Genomic DNA, 21,731 nt, shown 5'->3' on the forward strand with positions numbered 1-21,731 from the left:
CTAGAAAACACCAACTCCTTGGGTGGGGGTGGGGTGAGGGGGTTGTTATGAAAGTTACCTCCAACTCTGCTGACTGGTGTATTGGAGAACATTTATGGGTGGGTTAATTTTCATATGGATGCAATGAAAGAAAAAATACAAAGTTGATTGATTTGAAAATGTGTTTGTTTTCATTGCATGTATAAAATCCTATTCCAAGAGGAGAAAAATTCCAAGTTGCTTTCCCCAGAGTCATTAACAAAAGATTCAGAGCAAAATGGTTAATAACATAAGGAGCTTAGATTAATTATTAAGCTTGCCCTATGGATACTTCTGAGCTTCTACTATGACAAGCACCCAACCTGCTCACAAACTAGTCTGGTAAGTTATGGCATGACATGAATCAGTAACCTGCTGAGCAATTAGAGTTAATGCTTGGAGCAGCCTTTGTCCCAGAACAGCAACAAAATTGTACCAAGCTTCCAGACTCTGAAGGGATGAAACCAGAAAAATTATTCGGAAAGCAAAGGTAACTTGTGTGAATCTCTCATCTGAGCAATGCAAGAAAAGCAAATAGGGAAAGGTAAGCAGCAGTGCCTTTTTTTTAATCGTTTATGTGTATCACTTCCAATGCAAGGTCAATTTGAGCACAGGTTATAGAATCTGGCTAGTAGCAATGACAATTGCATGAGGAACTGTTAGGAGGAGCCAACAACTAGTGATTGCATTATAAAGTGGAGGAGCTCAGACTGTAAAGGGTAGAAGCAAACTTCTGTAGCTACTTTCCATTACTATGATATTCGCGTATGAATATCTACTCTCTATCAGCACCTGGAAGCAGGAGGAGTGGAGGGAAGGAATACATCATATGACTGAACATTTGTACACTTAGACGGAGAGAACTTGTGTGTTTTCTCTTTCTGATGTTTCCTTAGAAAGGCTGGCTACAAAACTCATGACTTTTAGCCACTACCCAGCTACAGTCTCAGGGTATGTCTACACTACCCTCCTAGTTCGAACTAGGAGGGTAATGTATGCATACCGCACTTGCTAATGAAGCCCGGGATTTGAATTTCCCGGGCTTCATTAGCATAAGCGGGGAGCCGCCATTTTTAAATCCCCGCTGCTTCGAACCCCGTGCAGCGCGGCTACACAGGGCTCGAACTAGGTAGTTCGGACTAGGGTGCCTATTCCGAACTACCGGTACACCTCGTTTCACGAGGAGTAACGATAGTTCGGAATAGGAACCTAGTCCGAACTACCTAGTTCGAGCCCCGTGTAGCCACGCTGCACGGGGTTCGAAGCAGCGGGGATTTAAAAATGGCGGCTCCCCGCTTATGCTAATGAAGCCCGGGAAATTCAAATCCCGGGCTTCATTAGCAAGTGCGGTATGCATACATTACCCCGCTAGTTCGAACTAGCGGGGTAGTGTAGACATACCCTCACTGTGGGACATGGTACTAAGTCACTTCTCTGTGAAAGAGAGGCTACAATACTGGTCTATTTCCAACAAAGATGTCGGACGACCCAATGAATTAACTGAAGGGTGTGCAGCATGTAGACCTTTGGATGAAGTGTCCTTTAGGTCAGCAATGGGCAACCGAGGCTAGCGAGTGGGCTACATGAGTGGCCTTCCTTCATGTCAATGGGTCACAAGATTGTTGTAACCAAGACTGTTTCCCAAGATAGGGTAATTTTGCTAACTGTGCTTGCATACCTAGAATTTGCGTGTGTGTGTGTGAGTGTGTGCTGATTGAACTGTAGCAGCGCTTTGGATGCAGAGGGAACACATGTTTCTCACAGTTAGTGTTGGGTGCAATCAACATGCACATCACTACACCTGCCCTTGCTTTACATGCGTGTCACTTTAGTCATATGGGTAGGAAAAAATTACACGGATGGAAACCGGTGGAATCTAGCATGAGCAACGGTAAATGAAATGTCTTGTGGGCAGCGCATACAACCCTGATGGGCCGCATGTAGCTCTCAGGCTTCAGGTTGCCCCCCACTGCTTTAGGCTGTTCATGACCATGCCTGGCTGCTGATTGAAAGGGGGACGTCATTCAAACAATTCATGTTGTTGTCCTCAATAGGAGTAGCAGAAGGCTCCAACTTTACAATGTGCTTGTCACAGTTATTGGGCTAATCCCCTCTCTGGGTATGTCTAGACTACACGCGTAGCCTTGTTTCACGAGGCATAAGGGAGCGGTTGACAAAGGCTTCCCTGTCAACCCATCTGCGTCTTGACTGCTGCGCTGTGCTGACCATCAGCTGAGCCGGCACAGCACGGCGGCCATTTTTATTTTAATGAAGCGGGGGATATTTAAATCCCTGCTTCATTGACTATGTCGGGTAGTCTAATTTACATGCCTCTGTTGGCAGAGGCATGTAGTCTAGACATACCCTCTGTGCTGTTTGTGGTCACTCCGAACGCCCCCCTCAGGAGTCAGCCTTTTGCTTTTCCCTATCTTGACATGCTACAGTTCTCTCACTCCTAGAGCCGGCCCTAGGCAGGTGGACCAACAGAATAGCCAGGCCTCAGGGCAAGTTGTGGGGTGAGGCAGCTCCATGCTTCCAGGAGGGGCCAGCCCTCAGTGCCACACGGTCCGTATCATGCCCTGCCCAGCCAGCCCCTGCCTGGAGCATGCTGCTCAGTAGCAATAGTGGCCAAGAGCCCCAGGCTGTTTTGAATTGTGGACCCTCAGGGCTGTTGTCTCCTTTGTCCCCTGCTGTTGGTGGGCATGGCCCTCAGCTACAGTATCTCATCTATCTGCTGTGCTCAGTGCTTAATTTGTGCCAGGGCTGAGCCATGGCACCTCGAGGCTTGGCAGTGTATAGCCCCAACCTTTCTGGGCTTGCTGCATCAATTATGAATGTAAAAATATCGCAAGAGCCCCAGCACTTCTCTCATTACACATGGACTGTGCTTACCTGGCAGGTCTGACCTGCGCAGGGTAGCCCCTGGCTGCAGCAATCCTGGAGCAGCCACGCCAAGGGAGTGTCCTTCTTTAACTTTGCTGGGCATGCTGTGGGGCCAGCTGTGGATCTGGCCCTGGGCATCTTCACTAGGATGTGGCTTGAGCTCACAGACTTTTTCTGCCCAGAGTGCTGAAGAGCCAAAGGACTTTCCCATTGGCCTTCCGAGGGAATAGTGAGCCACAGTCCCTTAAGCACTCCTGACAATCTCTGGTTAGGTGCCAAAATAGGAATAGGGCTGGTGTAAACCTGTCCCTGGCCATGGGGACTGAGCACTAGAAGTGGATGAAACTTCCTGTGTGGTTATCACATGTGAACGTGGTCTGGCTGACACCTTTTCTGATTCAGGAAACAGCCCTTCTTAGCTGGCAGAAAAATGACTCAGCACCAGGGCCTGCCTAAGGCTTGTCATGTGAATAAGGACTATAGAGAGGGGTTTTTATGTTACAGGGAAGGTGCAAGGGCACTAAAGCCACATGCTAGTCGGGTGAAGATGTGAGTGATTTCAGAGAAAGTCTCCCATGCCGTCGGTGTCAGGGACCAGAGATGAACACTTTGCTTCTGCCCTTTTTGAATCTGGAGCTGCTGTTTGTTGCAGGTGAGTGCTAGGCGGCAGGGGCTCTCAAATGCCCATTCATGCGGCCAGCAGGACAAAGCAAGGACGGCCTCTGGGAAGGCAGAGGAGTTTTGGGGAGGTTGGAAGCAGCTTTGCAAAAGGCTCTGCCTTTGTGGGAGGCTTATGAAGTGGTCTGCAGAAAGGATGGAATTAGATGCCATAGGGCAATGGCAATAGCACATGGGATTTCACGAGACCAGTACACAGAATGTGCCATTTTGTAGGTGTGTGGTTAGATTTGTAAAACACAGTGTATAGAGACCACCAGTATACAGTATCCAGTGCAATATTTCACATACCTGATACTCCAATGCTGGGACACTTGGCAGTGATTTTTCTTCAGTAAACCACCATCCTCCAAGTTGCTGGTTCCAATTTAACCGAAGCCGATAGTGAGTAAAAGTTATTATTGTCTGATGGTTTTGTCTGGTGATTTTGGTGAATCCCAGTCTAGTTCCTAGTGGGAAAATGTCCATATCACAGAAACCATTATCATAACTCCTGCGCTTGTTGATAGCCTCAGCAGTGGTCCTCCGCTAGAAAGGGAACTGCATTGTTCTTCAACTCCTAGATGGTCCCATTAGGTCATTCACAAGAGAAGCTTGTTCTGTTGCTGTCTCTGCAGTGAATAACTGGCCAGGCTATGTCTACACTACAGAGTTTTTGCACAAAAATGACCGTTTTTGTGCAAAAACTCGTGGAGATTCCACACCTCAAGCACATTTTTGTGCAAGTCAAATGAAAGATCAGAGGGGTTTTTCCGGGGTAGGTATTCCTCCTTCTATGAGGAATAACTCCTTTGTTCAAGAGTTCTTGTGCAAAAAGTTCTTGTGCAAAAAGGTGTGTGTGTGGACGTGCAAGAGGGTTTTTTTGTGCAAAAAGAGGCAATCGAAAAAAGCACAGGTGCCTTCGTAAATAGCAATCAGAATTTCCTTTCGAGAGTGCGTCCCTGTAGTCTGGACGTTGTCTTGTGTAAAAACGCATTGCTTTTTCGATGTGCAAGAAGTTTCGTGGTCTTGTGCAAGAAGTTTTTGCAGATCTCTTCCACAGAAAGGGTATGTCTACACTACAGAGTTAATTCGAACTAACAGATGTTAGTTCGAATTAACTTTGATAGGCGCTACACATACAAACCGCTAGTTCGAACTTAATTCGAACTAGCAGAGCGCTTAATTCGAACTAGGTAAACCTCATTCCATAAGGACTAACGCCTAGTTCGAATTAACTAGTTTAAATTAAGGGCTGTGTAGACTGCCCCGATCTGCCGACAAACAGCTGATCATCAGTTGGTCGGCAGAGCACAGCAGCCATTTAAATGTAAATGAAGCTGCGATTATTTAAATTGCGGCTTCATTTCCGTATGCTGGGTAGCCTAATCGACATGCCTCTGTCGCCAGAGGCATGTAGTCTAGACATACCCTACAAGTTGAGCAAGACTTCCTCACTGAGGCACACCAGGGGCAGCTGCAAGGGTTAGCTGACTCTCATTTTCCAGTGGGACTTTGGTGCCTAGGAGTTTACCTCCCATTGGCTTTTCTATGTTCATCCATTTTTATTCATTCTATGTACATTCATGTGTGGGCACGTGAGTGGGTATTGCTAATCTATTTTAATTCCTCCAGTTATGTTGTCTGGGATTTGTTTATTTAGGGAAAAGATACTTTGGGCAGAATGGATGGATAGTCACCCTTTAAATACCTCCCATGGAGGAATTGTGTATCAAGCTTTGGCAATGCCACTGTAAAGCTACATGCTGAACACATCAGGTTCTGCTGCCATATTACATTTCATCCTCAAGTATCTGGGTTATTTTTGCAGGGGCATCTGCTAACTTATTCATTGAACCCAAGGAAGGCAGCCTTGCTGGAGGGACATGGATCACCCTGACCTTGGAGGGTAAGTAAGTTTTAGAAGAAGTGGGCTGTGCTTATTTTGTTAGTCTTTAAAATGCTACCAGACTATTTGTTGTTTTTTTAGAAGGCTGTTAGTAATGGGTGGACATCATTGGATAAAATGGATCACCCAGAATGACAAGGGGTCAGCTGTGTTCTGAAATACAAGACTATTACAGGGTTAAAAAAGAACTAGATATGTTCATAGAAGATAGGTCAATCAATAGATATTTGCCAGTTTCTGTTTGCCAGGAAGTGGGAATGAGCAGCAGGGGATGGATTACTTGATGATTACCTCTTCTGTTTATTCCCTCTCGTGCCCCTGGCATTGCCCACTGTCGGCAGACAGGATACCGGGCTAGATGGACCTTTGGTCTGATCCAGTACGGCCTTTCTAATTTTCTTAATTTGTCATTCTTGTATTGACAACCATAAATATAAAACAAAATGAAACAAAAAATGTCCACACAACACAGCAGTCAGATCCCCGAAAATCATGAGATTGGTTTGAAAAATCAATACTGGGTTCTTTTTATTGTATTTGTATTTGCTTTCTGCATTTAGGGTGCACTTCTATAGATTGTCATGTTTTCTCGGCAATCATAAGAGCTAGAAATGTACTTTTTCATGAAAGCCACGATTTTCATATGGTCACACGACAGCAGTAGCTGTGGTAACATGAGACTTGTGATAAAATCATAAGAGTTGTCAATGTTGTTGGTCACATAGGCCGTAATTGTCAAATTTGGTTGCTCCAAATTAACCATACAAATAATGCTACCCATCTCTTATACAGCAATTTTCATCAGTAAATCTGAAAGCACTTTACAAAGGAGGTCAAGATCATTATCTCTATTTTTACAGATGGGGAAACTGAAGCATGGAGAGGGCAGAGTGACTTGTCCAGGGCCAACCAGCAAGCCAGCAGCAGAGCAAGGAACAGAGCCAGATCTTTTGAGTACCAATCCTTTAGGCCATACATAAATGACCCGATTTTCAGAGGTGCTGAGCATTGACTTCAGAAAGAGTTGCAATTCCTCAGCATCCCTGAAAGATCATGTGTAACTGTGCTAAATATGTGGAAAGGGGGTGTAAAATGCCAGGGTGCAAGGTAGCAGAGAATCAGGCTCAGTGGAAGCAGCATGCTCTATAGCAGAATATGTATGGGAGAGGTTATATGGTTAGTATACAAAATGGCTACGTCTACATTGGCACCCTTTTCCGGAAAAGGGATGCTAATGAGACACTTCGGAATTGCAAATTCTGCGGGGATTTAAATATCCCCCGCGGCATTTGCATGAACATGGCTGCCACTTTTTTCCGGCTCGGGGTTTTGAAGTAGGAAAGTAGGAATAAGAGATCTTCCAGAAAAGGGTTTATTTTCCGCAAGATTGCATCTAGACTGGTGCTTTTCTCCGGCAAAACCCCGAGCCGGAAAAAAGCGGCAGCCATGTTCATGCAAATGCCGCGGGGGATATTTAAATCCCCGTGGAATTTGCAATTCCGAAGCGTCTCATTAGCATCCCTTTTCCGGAAAAGGGTGCCAATGTAGACGTAGCCAACCAGTTCACCCCAAGAAGATACATAGTTGGGTAAGAAAATGAACCATGTTTTAATATGAAAGAAAACACCACACACTTGGTTTTAAAATCCTTGATTATGGGCTAGCACTGCTGGGCTACATCTAGACTGGCCTGATTTTCTGCAAATGCTTTTAACGGAAAAGTTTTCCGTTAAAAGAATTTGCAGAAAAGAGCATCTAGATTGGCACGGACGCTTTTCCGCAAAAGCACTTTTTGCGGAAAAGCGTCCATGCCAATCTAGACGTGGTTTTGCACAAGAAAGCCCCGATCGCTATTTTTGCGATCGGGGCTTTTTTGCGCAAAACAAATCTGAGCTGTATAGACTGGCCCTTTTGCGCAAAAGCTTTGTGCAAAAGGACTTTTGCCCGAACGGGAGCAGCATAATATTTCTGCAAGAAGCACTGATTTCTTACATGAGATCGTCAGTGTTCTTGCGGAAATTCAAGCAGCCAGTGTAGAGGCTGGCAAGTTTTTCCGCAGCAGAAAAACTTGCCAGTCTAGACGCAGCCCTGTTGTTTAACACAATCTTAGTTGCACCCTGTAAATATTTTAATATGTTCTTGTCAGGACTACCAAAGGACCCTGCACTTACAAAACATTTGTTGTTGATGGTTTGCTTAGGTCTGACATCTCCCCAGGTGCAGTTCATATACTCCACCAATGGGCCTTGGCTGGAAGTGTCACTAGTGAATCCCGTTCTGCCTCCAGTCCGGTGTGATGTCCATCCGGTATATTTCGATTTATCCATCATCAGATGCAAAACGAGGTATGGTTCTCTACTACAGGGGGTTCAGAAAGGAGTTTTTAGGCAGAAGATGCTGTAGGAAAACACACAAGGATGTGTGTTAGCTTCAATGACTGTTTGAACCAGTAGCATAAAAGGCCTACTAGGCTCCAATGGTAGAAAAATTCAAACTGGAAATAAAGCAGAGCTTTTCAAGATTGAGGGTAACTGACCAGTGGTACCAGCACCAAGAAGTGTAGTAAATTCATCATTTGAGGTCTCTGTATCCAGACTGGATGCCTTTCTAAGGGAGATGATTTTACTCACCCCCAAGTAACAGGGCTCAGTTGCATTAGTACCGTGCATAACGGAAAGAATAAATTTTCCATTGCAAGAATCATGAAGCGAAATCCTCAGGCCTATGTTTGGCAGGTCAGACTTGATGACCCTAAGGATTCCCTTCTGGCTCTACAATCTCTTAATCCAAGTGACAGATTCACTATCCTTACACTAGGGCGAGGCAGGATTAAGCTGTGCTTTGAGAGTCTTTGGAAACTGGGGAGTATGGGTTCTGAATGTAGCAAGAGCCGTTCTTCTTAAAGCGGCACTCGTGTAGATTGAGCCACACATGCTGGCTACGTCTACACTGGCATGATTTTCCGGAAATGCTTTTAACGGAAAACTTTTCCGTTAAAAGCATTTTCGGAAAAGTGCGTCTAGATTGGCAGGACGCTTTTCCGGAAAAGCACTTTTTCCGGAAAAGCGTCCATGGCCAATCTAGATGCGCTTTTCCGCAAAAAAGCCCCGATCGTCATTTTCACAATAGGGGCTTTTTTGCGGAAAACACTACTGTGCTGTCTACACTGGTCCTTTTCTGGAACAGTTTTCCGGAAAAAGACTTTTGCCCGAACGGGAGCAGCATAGTATTTCCGGAAAAGCATTGATGATTTTACAGTAGATCGTCAGTGCTTTTCCGGAAATTCAAGTGGCCAGTGTAGACAGCTGGCAAGTTATTCCGGAAAAGCGGCTGATTTTCCGGAATAACTTGCCAGTGTAGACACAGCCATAGGGTTTGTGCGGACATCTAATCCAGGGGACTAGACTGACAACTGAACTCCCCTCTTGCCCCTAGAGGTGGTGCGTCTAGGTTAAATTTGGGGCGTACTGGTTGGTGATGGAAAGCTTGCATGGCTGCTGACCATGCTATACCTGCTATAATGTCCTTGGCAGGACTGTCACACTGGTTGGTGGGTCCTCCTCTGGGGAGCGGTGCCCGTTGCCTGGGTTTCACGGGACAGTGCCCCCCTCTGGCTACCCCCACACTCCTGTTCGGTACTTGCTTATTCGCGTCAACCTCAGTATTCTTTTGGCTCCTCCCCTCTCCCAAGGAATGACCAGTGTGGCTGGCGTAGCACCATTAAAGTCAGTGGAGCTCCACAGATTTATACCAGCAGAGGAGCTGGCCCATGTTTTACCTGAAAACACATGAGCTGTTGTTTCCTTTGAAGGTCCTCTCCACAGGAAGGGCTGTACCAGCTGGAGGTGACTGCAAATGGGCAGGTGATAAGCAACCTGAGCGGGGTGCTTTGTGACAACTGCACTTTCAAGGTAATCCCCAAGGAGGGATGGGAGGAAATGTCTGAAGATGATCCAAAGGGGGTTGCATCTCTGGATAACAGGCTGATGCTGAGCAGAAGATAAATTAGATTGACTGTTGGGGGTAAAGGAGATTCTGAAAGTGCCTTCTCCTAGATTGAGAAAAGTCCCTTAGGGAAAGGGGCGAACACATGCCCTATTGATTGAGTTATTTAAAACTACGACGAAGCATAATCTAGTACTCAGTTCCCAGGTAGGGTGACCAGTCATCCTGATATTTAGAGCATTACCTTTTATAGGCGCCTATTACCTTGTATCCCATCTCAACTTTTCACACGTGCCATCTGGTCACTCTGTTCACAGGGAAAGATGAGATGACTGAGGAGGTCTTTTTCTGTGATGATATGATAACATGGGTCCTAAACACCCCTTTTTTGCATTTTTAAGGCATTCAATGGCAAAATGCTATGGTGAATATTATGACATTGGTGTCTAGATGCCAGGTCGTGTGAGGCTGCTTATAAACAGAGAACGTTTCTGCCCCAGCACTTCTCAGTCTGGAAAATAAGGAAACACAGAGAAGGGGAATAGGGGCACAGAGGGATGAAGGGACTTTCCCAAGGTACCCCTGCAGGTTATTGGTACAGCCAGCAATAGTCTCCAAAGTTTAGTCCAGAACCTTATCCACTGCTTCCAGTTGTGCATATTCAAACGGGAGCAATGTAGCCCAAGTTATAGAATCATAGAACACTAGAACTGGACAAGAACTCGAGAGGTCATCAAGCCAGTCCCCTGCCCTCATGGCAGGACCAAGCACCATCTAGATCATCCCTGACAGATGTCTATCTAACCTGCTCTTAAATATCTCCATCACCTCCCTAGGCAATTTATTCCAGAGTTTAACCACCCTGACAGGAAATTTTTCCTAATGTCCAACCTAAACCTCCATTGCTTCTTGTCCTATCATCAGAGGTCAAGGAGAACAATTTTTCTCCCTTTTCCTGGTAACACCCTTTTTGGTACTTGAAGACTGCTATCATATTCCCTCTCAGGTGACAGCTACACTGCCATTTTTTTACGGAAGAGGATATGTAAATCGTGCTCACCTTTGCATATCTTCTTCTGATTCTTTTTGCCGAAGAGGTTTTGTCGATAAAAAGCCCTGTGTAGACAGGGCCATTTGTTGGGAATTCCCCCCCCTTTTTCACAAGATCCCTTATCCCTCAAAAATCGAGGTTTACAGGATCTGTGCAAAGAGAATCAGAAGAAGATATGCAAACACGAGCATAATTTGCATATCCTTTTCCACAAAAAATGGCAGTGTACCCGTAGCCTCAGTCTTCTCTTTTCCAAGCTAAACAAATCCATTTCTTTCAGTATTCCCTCATAGGTCATGTTTTCTAGACCTAGATTAAGTGTTAATTATATTGCTTTCTTAAGAATTCCTAGTTATCATTTTGAGGGATGTTAGGTTCTTGTCTCCTGATCAAGACCATTGTTATTAAAATTACTGTGTAGTTGGGAGATCCGATGTGCACATCACACTCAGACTATAGGTACTTTTCTCTATTTACAATATTTGTTTAATACGTTTAGCAGAGTTAAGAACACCCCAGCTCAGTAAGGTAGCTAGAGATACTATAGAATGTCCACTGTACACCCCTACACTCCCATCATGAATAACAGCCTGAAATAGCCATTATCTGCCTCATAACCATCACCTTCCTCCTGATCAGAAGTGACTATCACTTGGACACCTCCCAAGGGCTCCCTACTGCCCACAGGCTGAAATACAACTTTTATACTGCAGGGAGTTTTCACCTCTTCCTTATTTGTAATTCCTCACCCTACTAATGTTGAGGTGTCCTTAATTATATTCATGTTTTCAGTGTACTATATATGTCAATTTGTTGCCATGGCATTTTGGGGATAAGACATTTGCAGATGTTCTATCCAAAAGCTGGTGTCAACTCGGCTGTGTCTAGACTGCACCCCTTTTGCAGAAAAGGGATGCAGATTAGACACAGCGCAATTGCAAATGAAGCGGGGATTTAAATCTCCCCTGATTTTAAGAGGAATAAGGGATCTTTCGGAAAAGGCTTTATTTTCCGAAAGATCCCCGTCTAGACTGGCGCTTTTTGCCGGCAAAGCCCCGAGCCGGAAAAAAGCGGCAGCCATGTTCATGCAAATGAAGCGGGGGAGAGTAGCCCTGCCTTAGTGGGTGCTGGCCTATATGCTCCTTGTGTAACACTGACAGGAAGAACCAAACCTGGGCCCTGTGGAGCATAATGCTTGAGCCTCTGCAGCTTGAGCTAAAAGCCAGCTTGCTCTTAGCTAAGGCTGTAGAACAAACTCATTCTCTCCTCCATAAGTGGTCGAAGTACCACTACATGGGACAGTGAACCATACCTAAGAGGTGTGTGGGTTACACCAGAGGTATCCCAGAAAAACCCTGCCGCATCCAGGGAATGTGTCTGCTCTTCCGTTTTTTGGGTTTTTTTTTTGCGGAAGAGCAGATATGCTCTTTCAGGGAGCCCCGTATTCCTCGTTTGTGTTTGTCAGTCCTGGCTCTTTCCCAGTAGTGAGCGGGAGAGCCCGATGTTTTCAGCAAATTGCACATTAAAGTGTACAAGTCGTTGGGCCGTTCAGCTAGCTTAAAGAATTGATGAAAAATCACCAGGGGATGCTGTTAATGAGACACATTCCAAGCTAAATAAAACACAATGCCTCTCTTTGTTTTGGGACTGGAAACCTGTGAGCCATGAGTATTAAAAAAATTAATTTGGCCTCTTCAGTAGACTGCCAAACGGCTGCAGGCAGCAACAAGCCTGAACTGCTCACAGAAGGTTTTTCTATCAGCTGGTGGTTGCTGGCTCGTGGCTTTGATATGCTCCTTGCTCCAGCCCATCCTGCTGGCTGTTGGGTGGTTCTGACCTCTCTTTGTTGTGATGACTAGCATGAAGCAATCTTGATGCTAATGTGTATTAATGTTTTTGATTGCTATGTCTTGGGCCCAGGGCAGAGGCAGAGGCCAGTGTCTACCTGAGAGTGCGATGCTAAGTTGTGTCACATGGCAGTCCGGAGGGAATCATAGAACATTAGAACTGGAAGGGACTTTGAGAGGTCATCGAATCCAATCCCCTGTCCTCACAGCAGGACCAAGCACTGTCTAGATCATCCCTGACAGGTGTTTGTCTAACCTTCTTTTAAATATCTTCAGACACAGAGATTCCACAACCTCCCTAGGCAATTATTCCAGTGTTTAACCAGCCTGAGGGTGCATCTACATTGCACCCTTAGCTCAAAATAAGCTACACAATTTGAGCGACACAAATTGTGTAGTTAATTTCGAAATAGCTTTTTTTTTTAAATTTGGCATATTTACACAGTGCCATATTTCGAAAAACAGATCAGCGGCTGATTCCAGGAAGCCCGGGGCAGAGCTGCTCTGCCCAGGGCTTCCTGGAATCAGCCGCTGATCTGTTTCAGCAGCGGCTGACTTGGGGACCCCTGGGGCAGAGCAGCTGGGGTGCTGCCGGGTTGGTCCCGCAGCCCCTAGGGGCAGCGTTACGGGACCAACCGGGCAGTACCCCAGCTGCTCTGTCCCAGGTGTCCCCAAGAGCAGCTGGAGTGCTGCTGGGTTGGTGCCAGAGCGCCGCGCTTTGCCGCTGCGGGACCAACCCGGCAGCACCCCAGCTGCTCTATTGCAGGCATCCCAGATTCAGCTGCTGCTGAAACTGACCAGCAGCAGCTGAATCAGGGACGCCTGGGGCAGAGCCCGACTATCGTAAGGGGGGTCTATGAGGGGCCTGGGGTGGCATCCCCTCCCACCCCACTCCAGACCCCTCATAGCCCCCTTTCTGATAGTCTGGCATATCTGATAGTCTGGCACCCCCTGGGTCCTAAAGGTGCCGGATTATCAGAAGTTTACTGTACTTACTTTTTAATAGGGATCTATCCTGGCTCCATTGAAATCAATAGGCTTTTGTCATAAATCAGGGGTCTCAAACTCATGGCTCATAGGTCATTGACAGCTCAGGCAATTCCCCAACATGGCCTGCACATGCTGCTGTCAAGCGAGTCCCTGCGGCTCTGGGTATGTGTATGGCTATACCCTTCCCCCAAGTCTAACCCATGCTCTGCCTCCACCCCACTGCTTCCTGCCCCTGCTCTGTCCCCTCCCCTTCCATTGCAGCCCCTCCCCCAAGTCACCTCCCCTGAGGGATGTGGCCTTGGGGATTACCAGGGGGCGTGGTGTGGAGCAATGGCAGGGGTCAGGACTCCCCCCCCCCCCCCCCGGCTCTCACTGGCAGTAGGAGCTGTGGGGAAGCAGAGCGATCCAGCAGCCTTATCTCTGTTCTGCTCTGCCCTGCTGCCATCTTCCAGGCCAGCCTGACTGCTTCCCCTTGGCTCTGTCACCACGGTGAGGGCAGGGGATCCAACCCCAGCTGCCGGCCCCAGCCCGTTCAGGGCCCTATGGGCTAACCTGAGTATGGGGACCATGCCGTCGTTCGGATGGTTGGGGCAGCCATCCTGGGGTCCCCCAAAGCTTGAGGTCTGGGGCAGCCCCCTGAACCACCCTATAGATGGGATGGCTCTGCACGGACCCTTCCGGGCCACATGGTTGTGCTGGCAGCACTGTGGAGTTAGCAGCCAGAAGCTGCTCTAGCCCCGCTGAGCTGCTGTTGACAGGTACCCTTGGGGTTTTTTAAATCACCAGGTGGCAGCTGGTGGTGTCAGAGGCATGCGCGGGGGGGAGCACACAGATACCTCTGCCCCCTCAGGGTCTGTCAGAGTGGGTACTCAAAGGCCAGTAGGGGGATTTGAGGACTGGCGCCAGCCCTAACATAAATTGAATTTGAGACCCCTGGCCTAAATAGAATCAAGATTTAGTCCATTAGCAATACTTGGGGCTAGAGTCACGAAGGTATTTAGGTGCCTAAAGATGCAGATGGGCACTCAGTACAACACAGGAAAGTACTCACCTTCTACTGGAAGTCAGTGTAAATCCCACGAGGTCCCCTAACAGCCACTTCAGGTGCCTAAATCCTTTTGTAAAGCTGGCCCTCATGGCATAGCTGGTGCTTTTTCAGCTGGAGAGCTCCAATTTCTCCACGAAAGGAGATGGGTGTCACCCTTCCCATTTTGCATGTGGGGAAACTGAGGCAGAGATGCAAAATGATTTTGCCACTGCCGTGCAGCAGGCCATGTGCCGAACCCACATCTCCAGCCCCCCAGTCCAGGTCCTTATCCACTGCCTTCCAGGAACACACATCTGGGCTTCTTTACCATGCTCTGACCACTGCAGCTGGGACTGCAGTTCACACCTTGTCTGGCCTTCTGGGAGGACATCTCATGAAAATCCCAAATGCTGCACGTTTCTAGGGACACAGGAGTTGTCAGATCAGATGAGGCTCCTGGATACTAGACAGCCCCTGATGCCTCAGAAGGAACCAAAAAACACATTCTACTCGTAATCCTGCTTCGGTGCAGGAGGCTGGTCGAGAGGACCTCTTGGAATTCCTTCCAGCCCTTCTATTTACGGCTGAACTAGGGTAATTACCTCCCACAATACTCCACTGATACCAGCTTGTGTAAGGCTCTGGCAGCCAGATCCTTGGCTGGAAGTCACTTGAGCTATGGCAGTTTACACCAGTGGACAAGCTGTCTTTCTATTCATCCTGCCTACGCCTTCTTTCCAAGAACAGGCTAGAGAAGCAGTGAATCGGCAAGAATGCGTACAGGGAATGTTACCTGCATATGGGAGAACAGCTCCCAGTGGAATGGGTAGGCAGACTATACCCATAAGATCAGTCATATTTCCAAAAGACAGCTGGGGTTTGAACTGAGACACACACACACCCACCCCAGGAGCCTGAGAGTTACAGTCAGGTGAAACAAGTCGTACCATGCGAGCTGTGTAATTTCAATCAACATGAACGCTTTGATTGCAGACGCTGGCTGCAAACTATCATCAGGTCCGGAACCGAGTGTCAAAATTATTCAGCCAGCGATTTTGAAGGAACAAAGGCATTCAGGACAATCCTGGGTTGCTTGCAGGCAACTGAGTGGAAAAAGAGACATTTCTTTGACTTGATTTTTTTGCTATAAATGATTGGTTCAGCTCGGTGCCCCTGGGCAATGCAGCGCACGGCGGAAATGTGTAGGACTGTGGCGTAGCAGGGAGATGCTATGGTAACACCTCCCTGCATGCAGAAAAGGAGGCAGAGAAAATGGAGTTCAGAAGCACTGAGGGAAAAAGGCTAGAGCTGTCAGGAATACTCCATTCCAGAGGAGCTGTGTCCGGGGTTGGCACTCCGTGCACACGAGACAGTGGTGGAACGTGCTCATGGGGGTGGGAAAGCAGTTTACCTTTCTTGTATAGGAGCAACAAATGCTTCTTGCTGAGCACGCTCCTCTCAGGGACCCTGAATGTATTTTGCCAAATAGACACAACCTCCCTTGCTCCCCCACTGCTTTGGCCATACAGGTGCTTCCTCTTCCCACACTAGTTCCCAGAGTTATAATCTGGCCTTAGTTTCCCACCTCTGCAATGATCAGGTTATATATTCTGGAGCATGGGATCATATTGCCTTTCTCTCCCAGAGAAATTATACCCTTAGGGTGTGTCTAGACTACAGGGTTTTGTCGACAAAAGTGGACTTTTGTTGACAAAACTATACCTGTGTCCACACTGCCTTTGAGTTATGTCGACATAACGTCGACAGAACTCAGCAGTTTTGTTGATGTATGTAAACCTCATTCTACGAGGAATAACGCCTTTTGTTGACAGAGTTCTGTCGATAAAAGGCATTATTGTATCTAAACTGTCCTTTGCGTCCACACTGTTATATCGACAAAGCAGCTTGCTTTGTCGACAGAACTGGCTGCAGTCTGGACGCTTTTTGTCGACAGAAGCTTTGTTGACTGTATGGCTGTGTCTAGACTACATGCCTCTGTCGTCAGAGGCATGTAGATTAGACACATAGGCAAAGGCAAATGAAGCCGCGATTTAAATGATCGCAGCTTCATTTACATTTACATGGCTGCCGCGCTGAGCCGACAAACAGCTGATCAGCTGTTTGTCCGCTCAGCGCGCTAGTCTGGACGCTCCCCTGCCGACATCAAAGCCCTTTGTTGGCGCCCCGTTATTCCTCGTGGGATGAGGTTTACCGGGACTGCCGACAAAGGGCTTTGATGTCGGCAGGGGAGCGTCCAGACTAGCGCGCTGAGCGGACAAACAGCTGATCAGCTGTTTGTCGGCTCAGCGCGGCAGCCATGTAAATGTAAATGAAGCTGCGATCATTTAAATCGCGGCTTCATTTGCCTTTGCCAAAACAACAAATCTACATGGCTCCGTCGATGGAGCCATGTAATTTAGACGTACCCTATCTGTTGACAAAACTTCTGTCGACAAAACCCTGTAGTCTAGACATACCCTTGGTGACACCTGTATAGACCGGCTGCCTTCAGTGAGGAAGCCCAGGTGTAACTGATTAGCACTTTAATAAGAGTTTTGTTGGTGAGGCACAAGGAAGAGAGGAATGCAGCTCTCTCCTCTATGCTGCTTCAGCAGAGCTAACAGGAGTAACCAGCAGTAGAAACCTATTGTCATCACTAAAATCAGAAGAGCTGACTCTGAGAACACCTAGGCTATGTCTACACTGGCAGGTTCTCGTGCAAGAACATCTTGCGCAAGAGTTCCTCCACAGGAACTGTTGTACAAGAACACGTCCACACGGCCATGTGCTTTTGCACAAGAGATGTGCTTTTGCACAAGAGCATCCATGGCAGTGTGGACGCTCTCTTGTGCAAGAAACCCCTGCTGAGCGTCCACACTGCCCTCTTGCACAAGAGCTCCTGCGCAAGAGGGCTTACACTTGTTAGAAAAGAGCATAGCTCTTGCACAAGAAGCCCTCTCTTCCCAAGCTTTACTGTAAATGTTCTTGCCCAAGAGCGGGCGGGCCGTGTGGACGCTCTGCAGGTTCTTGCACAAGAAAAGCCGTTCTTGCACAAGAAACCACCAGTGTAGACATAGCCCCAGGGAACAAGTCTGCTGATAAGAAGGGGGGAGTCTGACAAAGTCGCTCATCAGAGTAGAAGTGCACTTGAAGGACAAGAGTCACGACAAGTGTGTCTGAAAAGCTGGCTACCAGCTGTGTTTTGAATGAAGCCTAATCTGATTTTGTCGGATGGCTGGGGAAGTGAGCTTATTTAACAACAAAATTCTTCTTGCAGTTTGCTGCTGCACAGACACCTGTGGTTTACCAAATTAATCCACCATCTGGAGTCCCAGGTAAGGCTTCTTCCTTTAAAATGGAGACCGCTTTGATGTAACGTATTTTCATCTTCCTCGTGCATAGCCTGCCATTGTAGCGGCAGGTGAAATTCGGTCCCTCTAGAGAGCTGAAGCATGAGCCACTATGAAGTCCAGGTTCTGTAGTTAGAAAGATTCCCCACTCTATGGATCAGGTACAATAGGGATAACGTAGCATGCAGTGCTCATTGGATGGCACTTGCTTGTGGTGTCTTTCCTAGTGAGGCACTTGATTGCCTTTTTGTAAGGCTGGGAGTGGCAGACTGTTGTAGAACAATAGTGCATGCCCTGGCTGTCTGCTTTTCTGGTGAGCTCTTGGCTCCTTTTTCTAAGATTATTTTTACAGGGATTGAAGTCCTAGGCCCTGATTGTGCAGCCTCATTTTAACCCCATAACCCAAACAGCATCTCACTAATTTCATCATGTAGAGCCCCTCTGGGCAGATTTGGAACAGGTATAGTAGAGAGAGCCCAAGCCTGGTGTTGTGTGAGTCAAGCTGGAGGAAGTAAACACTTGCACAGGGCTTTGGATCAGAATAGATGCTTGTCTGTTTCAGGTGCCGGTGACTTTCTCTCTTTTGGCCTGTGTATCGCGCTGGTGGCTTGACTGAACAGTGAGCTGCGGCTCCACTCTCTTGGTTCCCATAATCCCACTGGCATTTTTGAGCTGCTCTGGAAGATCATTTCAGTGTAATTTACTGATTTGGACTTTGAAATGGTTTGCAAGCGAGGTAGGGCTGGATGAACACGGGTATTTAGGTGCCAAAGGATGCAGAAAGGCACCTCATGAGGCTTAGGAAAGCACCAATGCAGATTAGATGCTTAACTCCCATTTAAAGTTAATAGATGTTAACAGTGCTTTTTTTGTGGGGGGCCCGTACTGTGGCTGGAGGTGCCGCTACTGGATGTTAAGCAACTATGAGGTGCCTGTTTGCATCTGAAGGCACCTAAACGTCTTCATCAGTCAAGCCCCTAGTGTCTGTGAGTTCTTTTATTTTAATGTCTTTTATTTGAGCTGGGGTTTTCAAAGTTAAATATCCAAGTTGCAGGGCAGTTTTGTGGCAGTTGAGTTCCCAACTCCCCTAGGTTCCTCTGAAAATTCTGTCTCAGGACATAAAGCCCAGTTCCAGTGATCCTTCATTGGTGGAGCCAGTGCCGAGTGTTAGATCCTCTGTCTGTTTTAATGACTGCAGTTGTGTTATGGGGAGTCATCCCGCCTCCAAGTCTTTTCACTCCAGGGTGTGAACCCAGCACGGCTTCCCCTCCCACCCTCTTTACCGAATAATTCCCCATAGACAGATGCTGGCATTCCTTCCCACGCACCTCCCCTCGCTTCACTGGAAAGTCCTCATAGTTCCCAGTCAAAAGCTGGGGGAGAAGAGGCATAAATGTTGTTAGAGTCACATTCCTACAAGGAGTTAACAGTCCCTTCCTCTTGTCTATTGCAAAGCTAAAGAGCCGGCTGGTCCGCAGGGAACAAAGGCCAGATTCTGACCCCTTAAGCTGACGCTTCCCTTTGCAGAAGCTCAGGGCTTTGGTGCGCCATGCTTCACCAATGCGTGATGCAAAACGTACTTAACTGGCCAGCCCTGCTGCCCCTGAGCTCGCTGGGGGAGGGGGCAGGAGGCCTTGTTGTCTCCTTCAGAGCCCTCTGGGTTCCATGGCGGCCCTTCTGTAGACTTCCCGCATGGCCTTGTGCAGATTTCTTCGGGGCAGATTTTTAAAAGTGCTTAGGTGGCTTATGATACAGAAAGGCGCATACTGGGATTTTCAAAAGTGCCTAGTACTTTTGAATTAACTTAGAATTAATTAATTTAGTGAAACCTCCAGAGCCAGATTCTCAAAGGTTTTTAGACCCCCTAACTCCTACTAAAATCAGGTCAGAGCCTAAATACCTTTGAGGATCTGGGTGCTGGACGCTCTTGAAAATCCCATGTGATGCCGAAACAAAATACAGGACTATGTAGCACTTTAAAGACTAACAAGATGGTTTATTAGATGATGAGCTTTCGTGGGCCAGATCCACTTCCTCAGATCAAGAAGTGGGTCTGGCCCACGAAAGCTCATCATCTAATAAACCATCTTGTTAGTCTTTAAAGTGCTACATAGTCCTGTATTTTGTTTCAGCTACACCAGACTAATACGGCTACATTTCTATCACTATTCTACATGTGATGCCTAAATTCTTCTAAAAATCTGGCTCTTTACTCAGTTCAACTACTTGTACAGTGGGGGGCAACCCTCTTTTCCCGCTCATAATGCCCATGCTGGGTGAGGGATTCTGATCTGAGCTGTGCTCATGTAAAAGTGAAATGTGCCCACTGAAATCAGTGGGGTTAATCTGGAGTTATGGGCAAAGTGAGCGGATTTTGACCCATGTTGTGGTTTTTACCTATTCAGTGAATTGGATCCTTTATGTCAATGCAGTGTTGAAACTGGAATGCTAAAGAACATGCCTGATTTTAATCCTGCAAATGGTCTCGTGGAAATGCACAAGCCTAAAGGGAAGCAGGGGTTTACATGCTTTCCTGAACAATGACGGGGCTACGCATCAGCTTAAAGTTAAATGTGGTTAAGTGTTAGCCTGACTCGTGGCTGTAATTAATATAAAAGCACTCTCGGGTCTCCAAAATAAAAAATGCCCAGAAGATGCTATTTGGCTAACTAAAATGACTCAGCAGTAAAGCTGATTGGGTAATTACACACTTTTTTTAAAACTAGTGGAAACGTTAGAAGAATGTGTTTTTTTATTTATTTATTTTTTTATTTTTTTATTTTGCCAGAAATTGTTGGTGTCTGTTTGGAAAACCCTGAAATTGAGATTCTCTGTTTAAAATCAAAAATACATTTTTTTCAGTTCAGTGGGTGAAGAGGCTGACTCCCATTGTCTCCCAATGGGAGTTAGGTGCCATGCCAGCTGAAACACTTTTGTAGATCCCACCGAGCACCTGTGTTGTTTCCTTGCACTCCCTGTCTGTATCTGTCTGTTGTTTCTTGTCTTTTACTTAGATTGTAAACTCATGGGCTACGTCTCGACTGGCATGATTTTCCGGAAATGCTTTTAACGGAAAAGTTTTTCATTAAAAGCATTTTCGGAACAGAGCGTCTAGATTGGTAGGATGCTTTTCCGCAAAAGCACTTTTTGTGGAAAAGTGTCCATGGCCAATCTAGACGCGCTTTTCCGCCAAAAAACCCCGATCGCCATTTTCGCAATCGGGGCTTTTTTGCGGAAAACAAATCTCAGCTGTCTCCACTGGCCCTTTTGCGCAAAAGTTTTGCGCAAAAGGGACTTTTGCCCGAATGGGAGCAGCATAGTATTTCTGCAAAAAGCACTGATTTCTTACAGTAGGAAGTCAGTGCTTTTGCGGAAATTCAAGCAGCCAGTGTAGACAGATGTCAAATTTTTCGGAAAAGCGGCTGATTTTCCAGAAAAACTGGCCAGTCTAGACACAGCCATGATGGGCAGGGACTGTCTTTGTTCTGTATTTGTACAGCACCTAGCACAATGGTCCATAACTGGAACTTCTAGACACTTTAAGACAAATAATAATGATTAAATACCTGTTGGTAAACCTGCTTCTTCACCCCCATTTTGCCAGCTGCCTTACTCCATAAACATTAGCATATTGCTTCCAAAATAACCCTTTTATTTTCTTCCTCATTTAAACAGGAAATGTGATACAAGTCAGTGGACATATCATTGCTGGAAGATACGAAAGCATTGACTTTAAGATTGACTATATTGATGGGTAACTATGCACATTAAAAATCTGATTCTGTCCATGTGTAGGGTTTTTTTGTTTGTTTTTTGAATTTCTTTCTTTGACCATCCTCCTTGACATCAATAAATTGCAACCATTTGGCACAGAACTGCCAGTTGCCTTTTGTTGGGGTTTATTGAAGCTCATGAGTTGGGCTCCAGCAAACTTTGTTAATCTAATTGCAACTGGTTCATTAAGCTAGTCTGTTTATTGAGTAGTGGCACAGTCAATTGTGGCTCAGTGTGAATTGTACTGTAATTGCATCGGGTTGTTAGAGGTTTTATTTTG

The 21,731-nt window shown here is 46.6% G+C and overlaps 1 protein-coding gene across 15 annotated transcripts in view; it reads left to right on the top strand.

Annotated features, from left to right (window-relative positions):
• Positions 1–345: 345 nt before the first annotated feature.
• PKHD1 (PKHD1 ciliary IPT domain containing fibrocystin/polyductin) overlaps positions 346–21,731 on the top strand; it is a 417,767-nt gene continuing 396,381 nt past the window's right edge. For 11 of the 15 annotated variants that reach the window (XM_075923339.1, XM_075923341.1, XM_075923352.1 and 8 more), the window contains exons 1-7: positions 349–562; positions 3,406–3,553; positions 5,390–5,467; positions 7,668–7,812; positions 9,279–9,378; positions 17,605–17,662; positions 21,353–21,431. In XM_075923339.1, coding sequence (XP_075779454.1) covers positions 3,502–3,553; positions 5,390–5,467; positions 7,668–7,812; positions 9,279–9,378; positions 17,605–17,662; positions 21,353–21,431 — 512 coding nt within the window. In that variant the 5' untranslated portion in view covers positions 349–562; positions 3,406–3,501. Of the gene's footprint in view, positions 563–3,405; positions 3,554–5,389; positions 5,468–7,667; positions 7,813–9,278; positions 9,379–17,604; positions 17,663–21,352; positions 21,432–21,731 lie in introns of all 15 variants that reach the window. The other 4 variants (XR_012902469.1, XM_075923353.1, XM_075923340.1 and 1 more) reach the window with 3 other exon arrangements.

The sequence above is a fragment of the Pelodiscus sinensis genome, chromosome 3 (assembly GCF_049634645.1).
Source record: "Pelodiscus sinensis isolate JC-2024 chromosome 3, ASM4963464v1, whole genome shotgun sequence".
Classification (NCBI taxonomy): Eukaryota; Metazoa; Chordata; order Testudines; family Trionychidae; genus Pelodiscus; species Pelodiscus sinensis.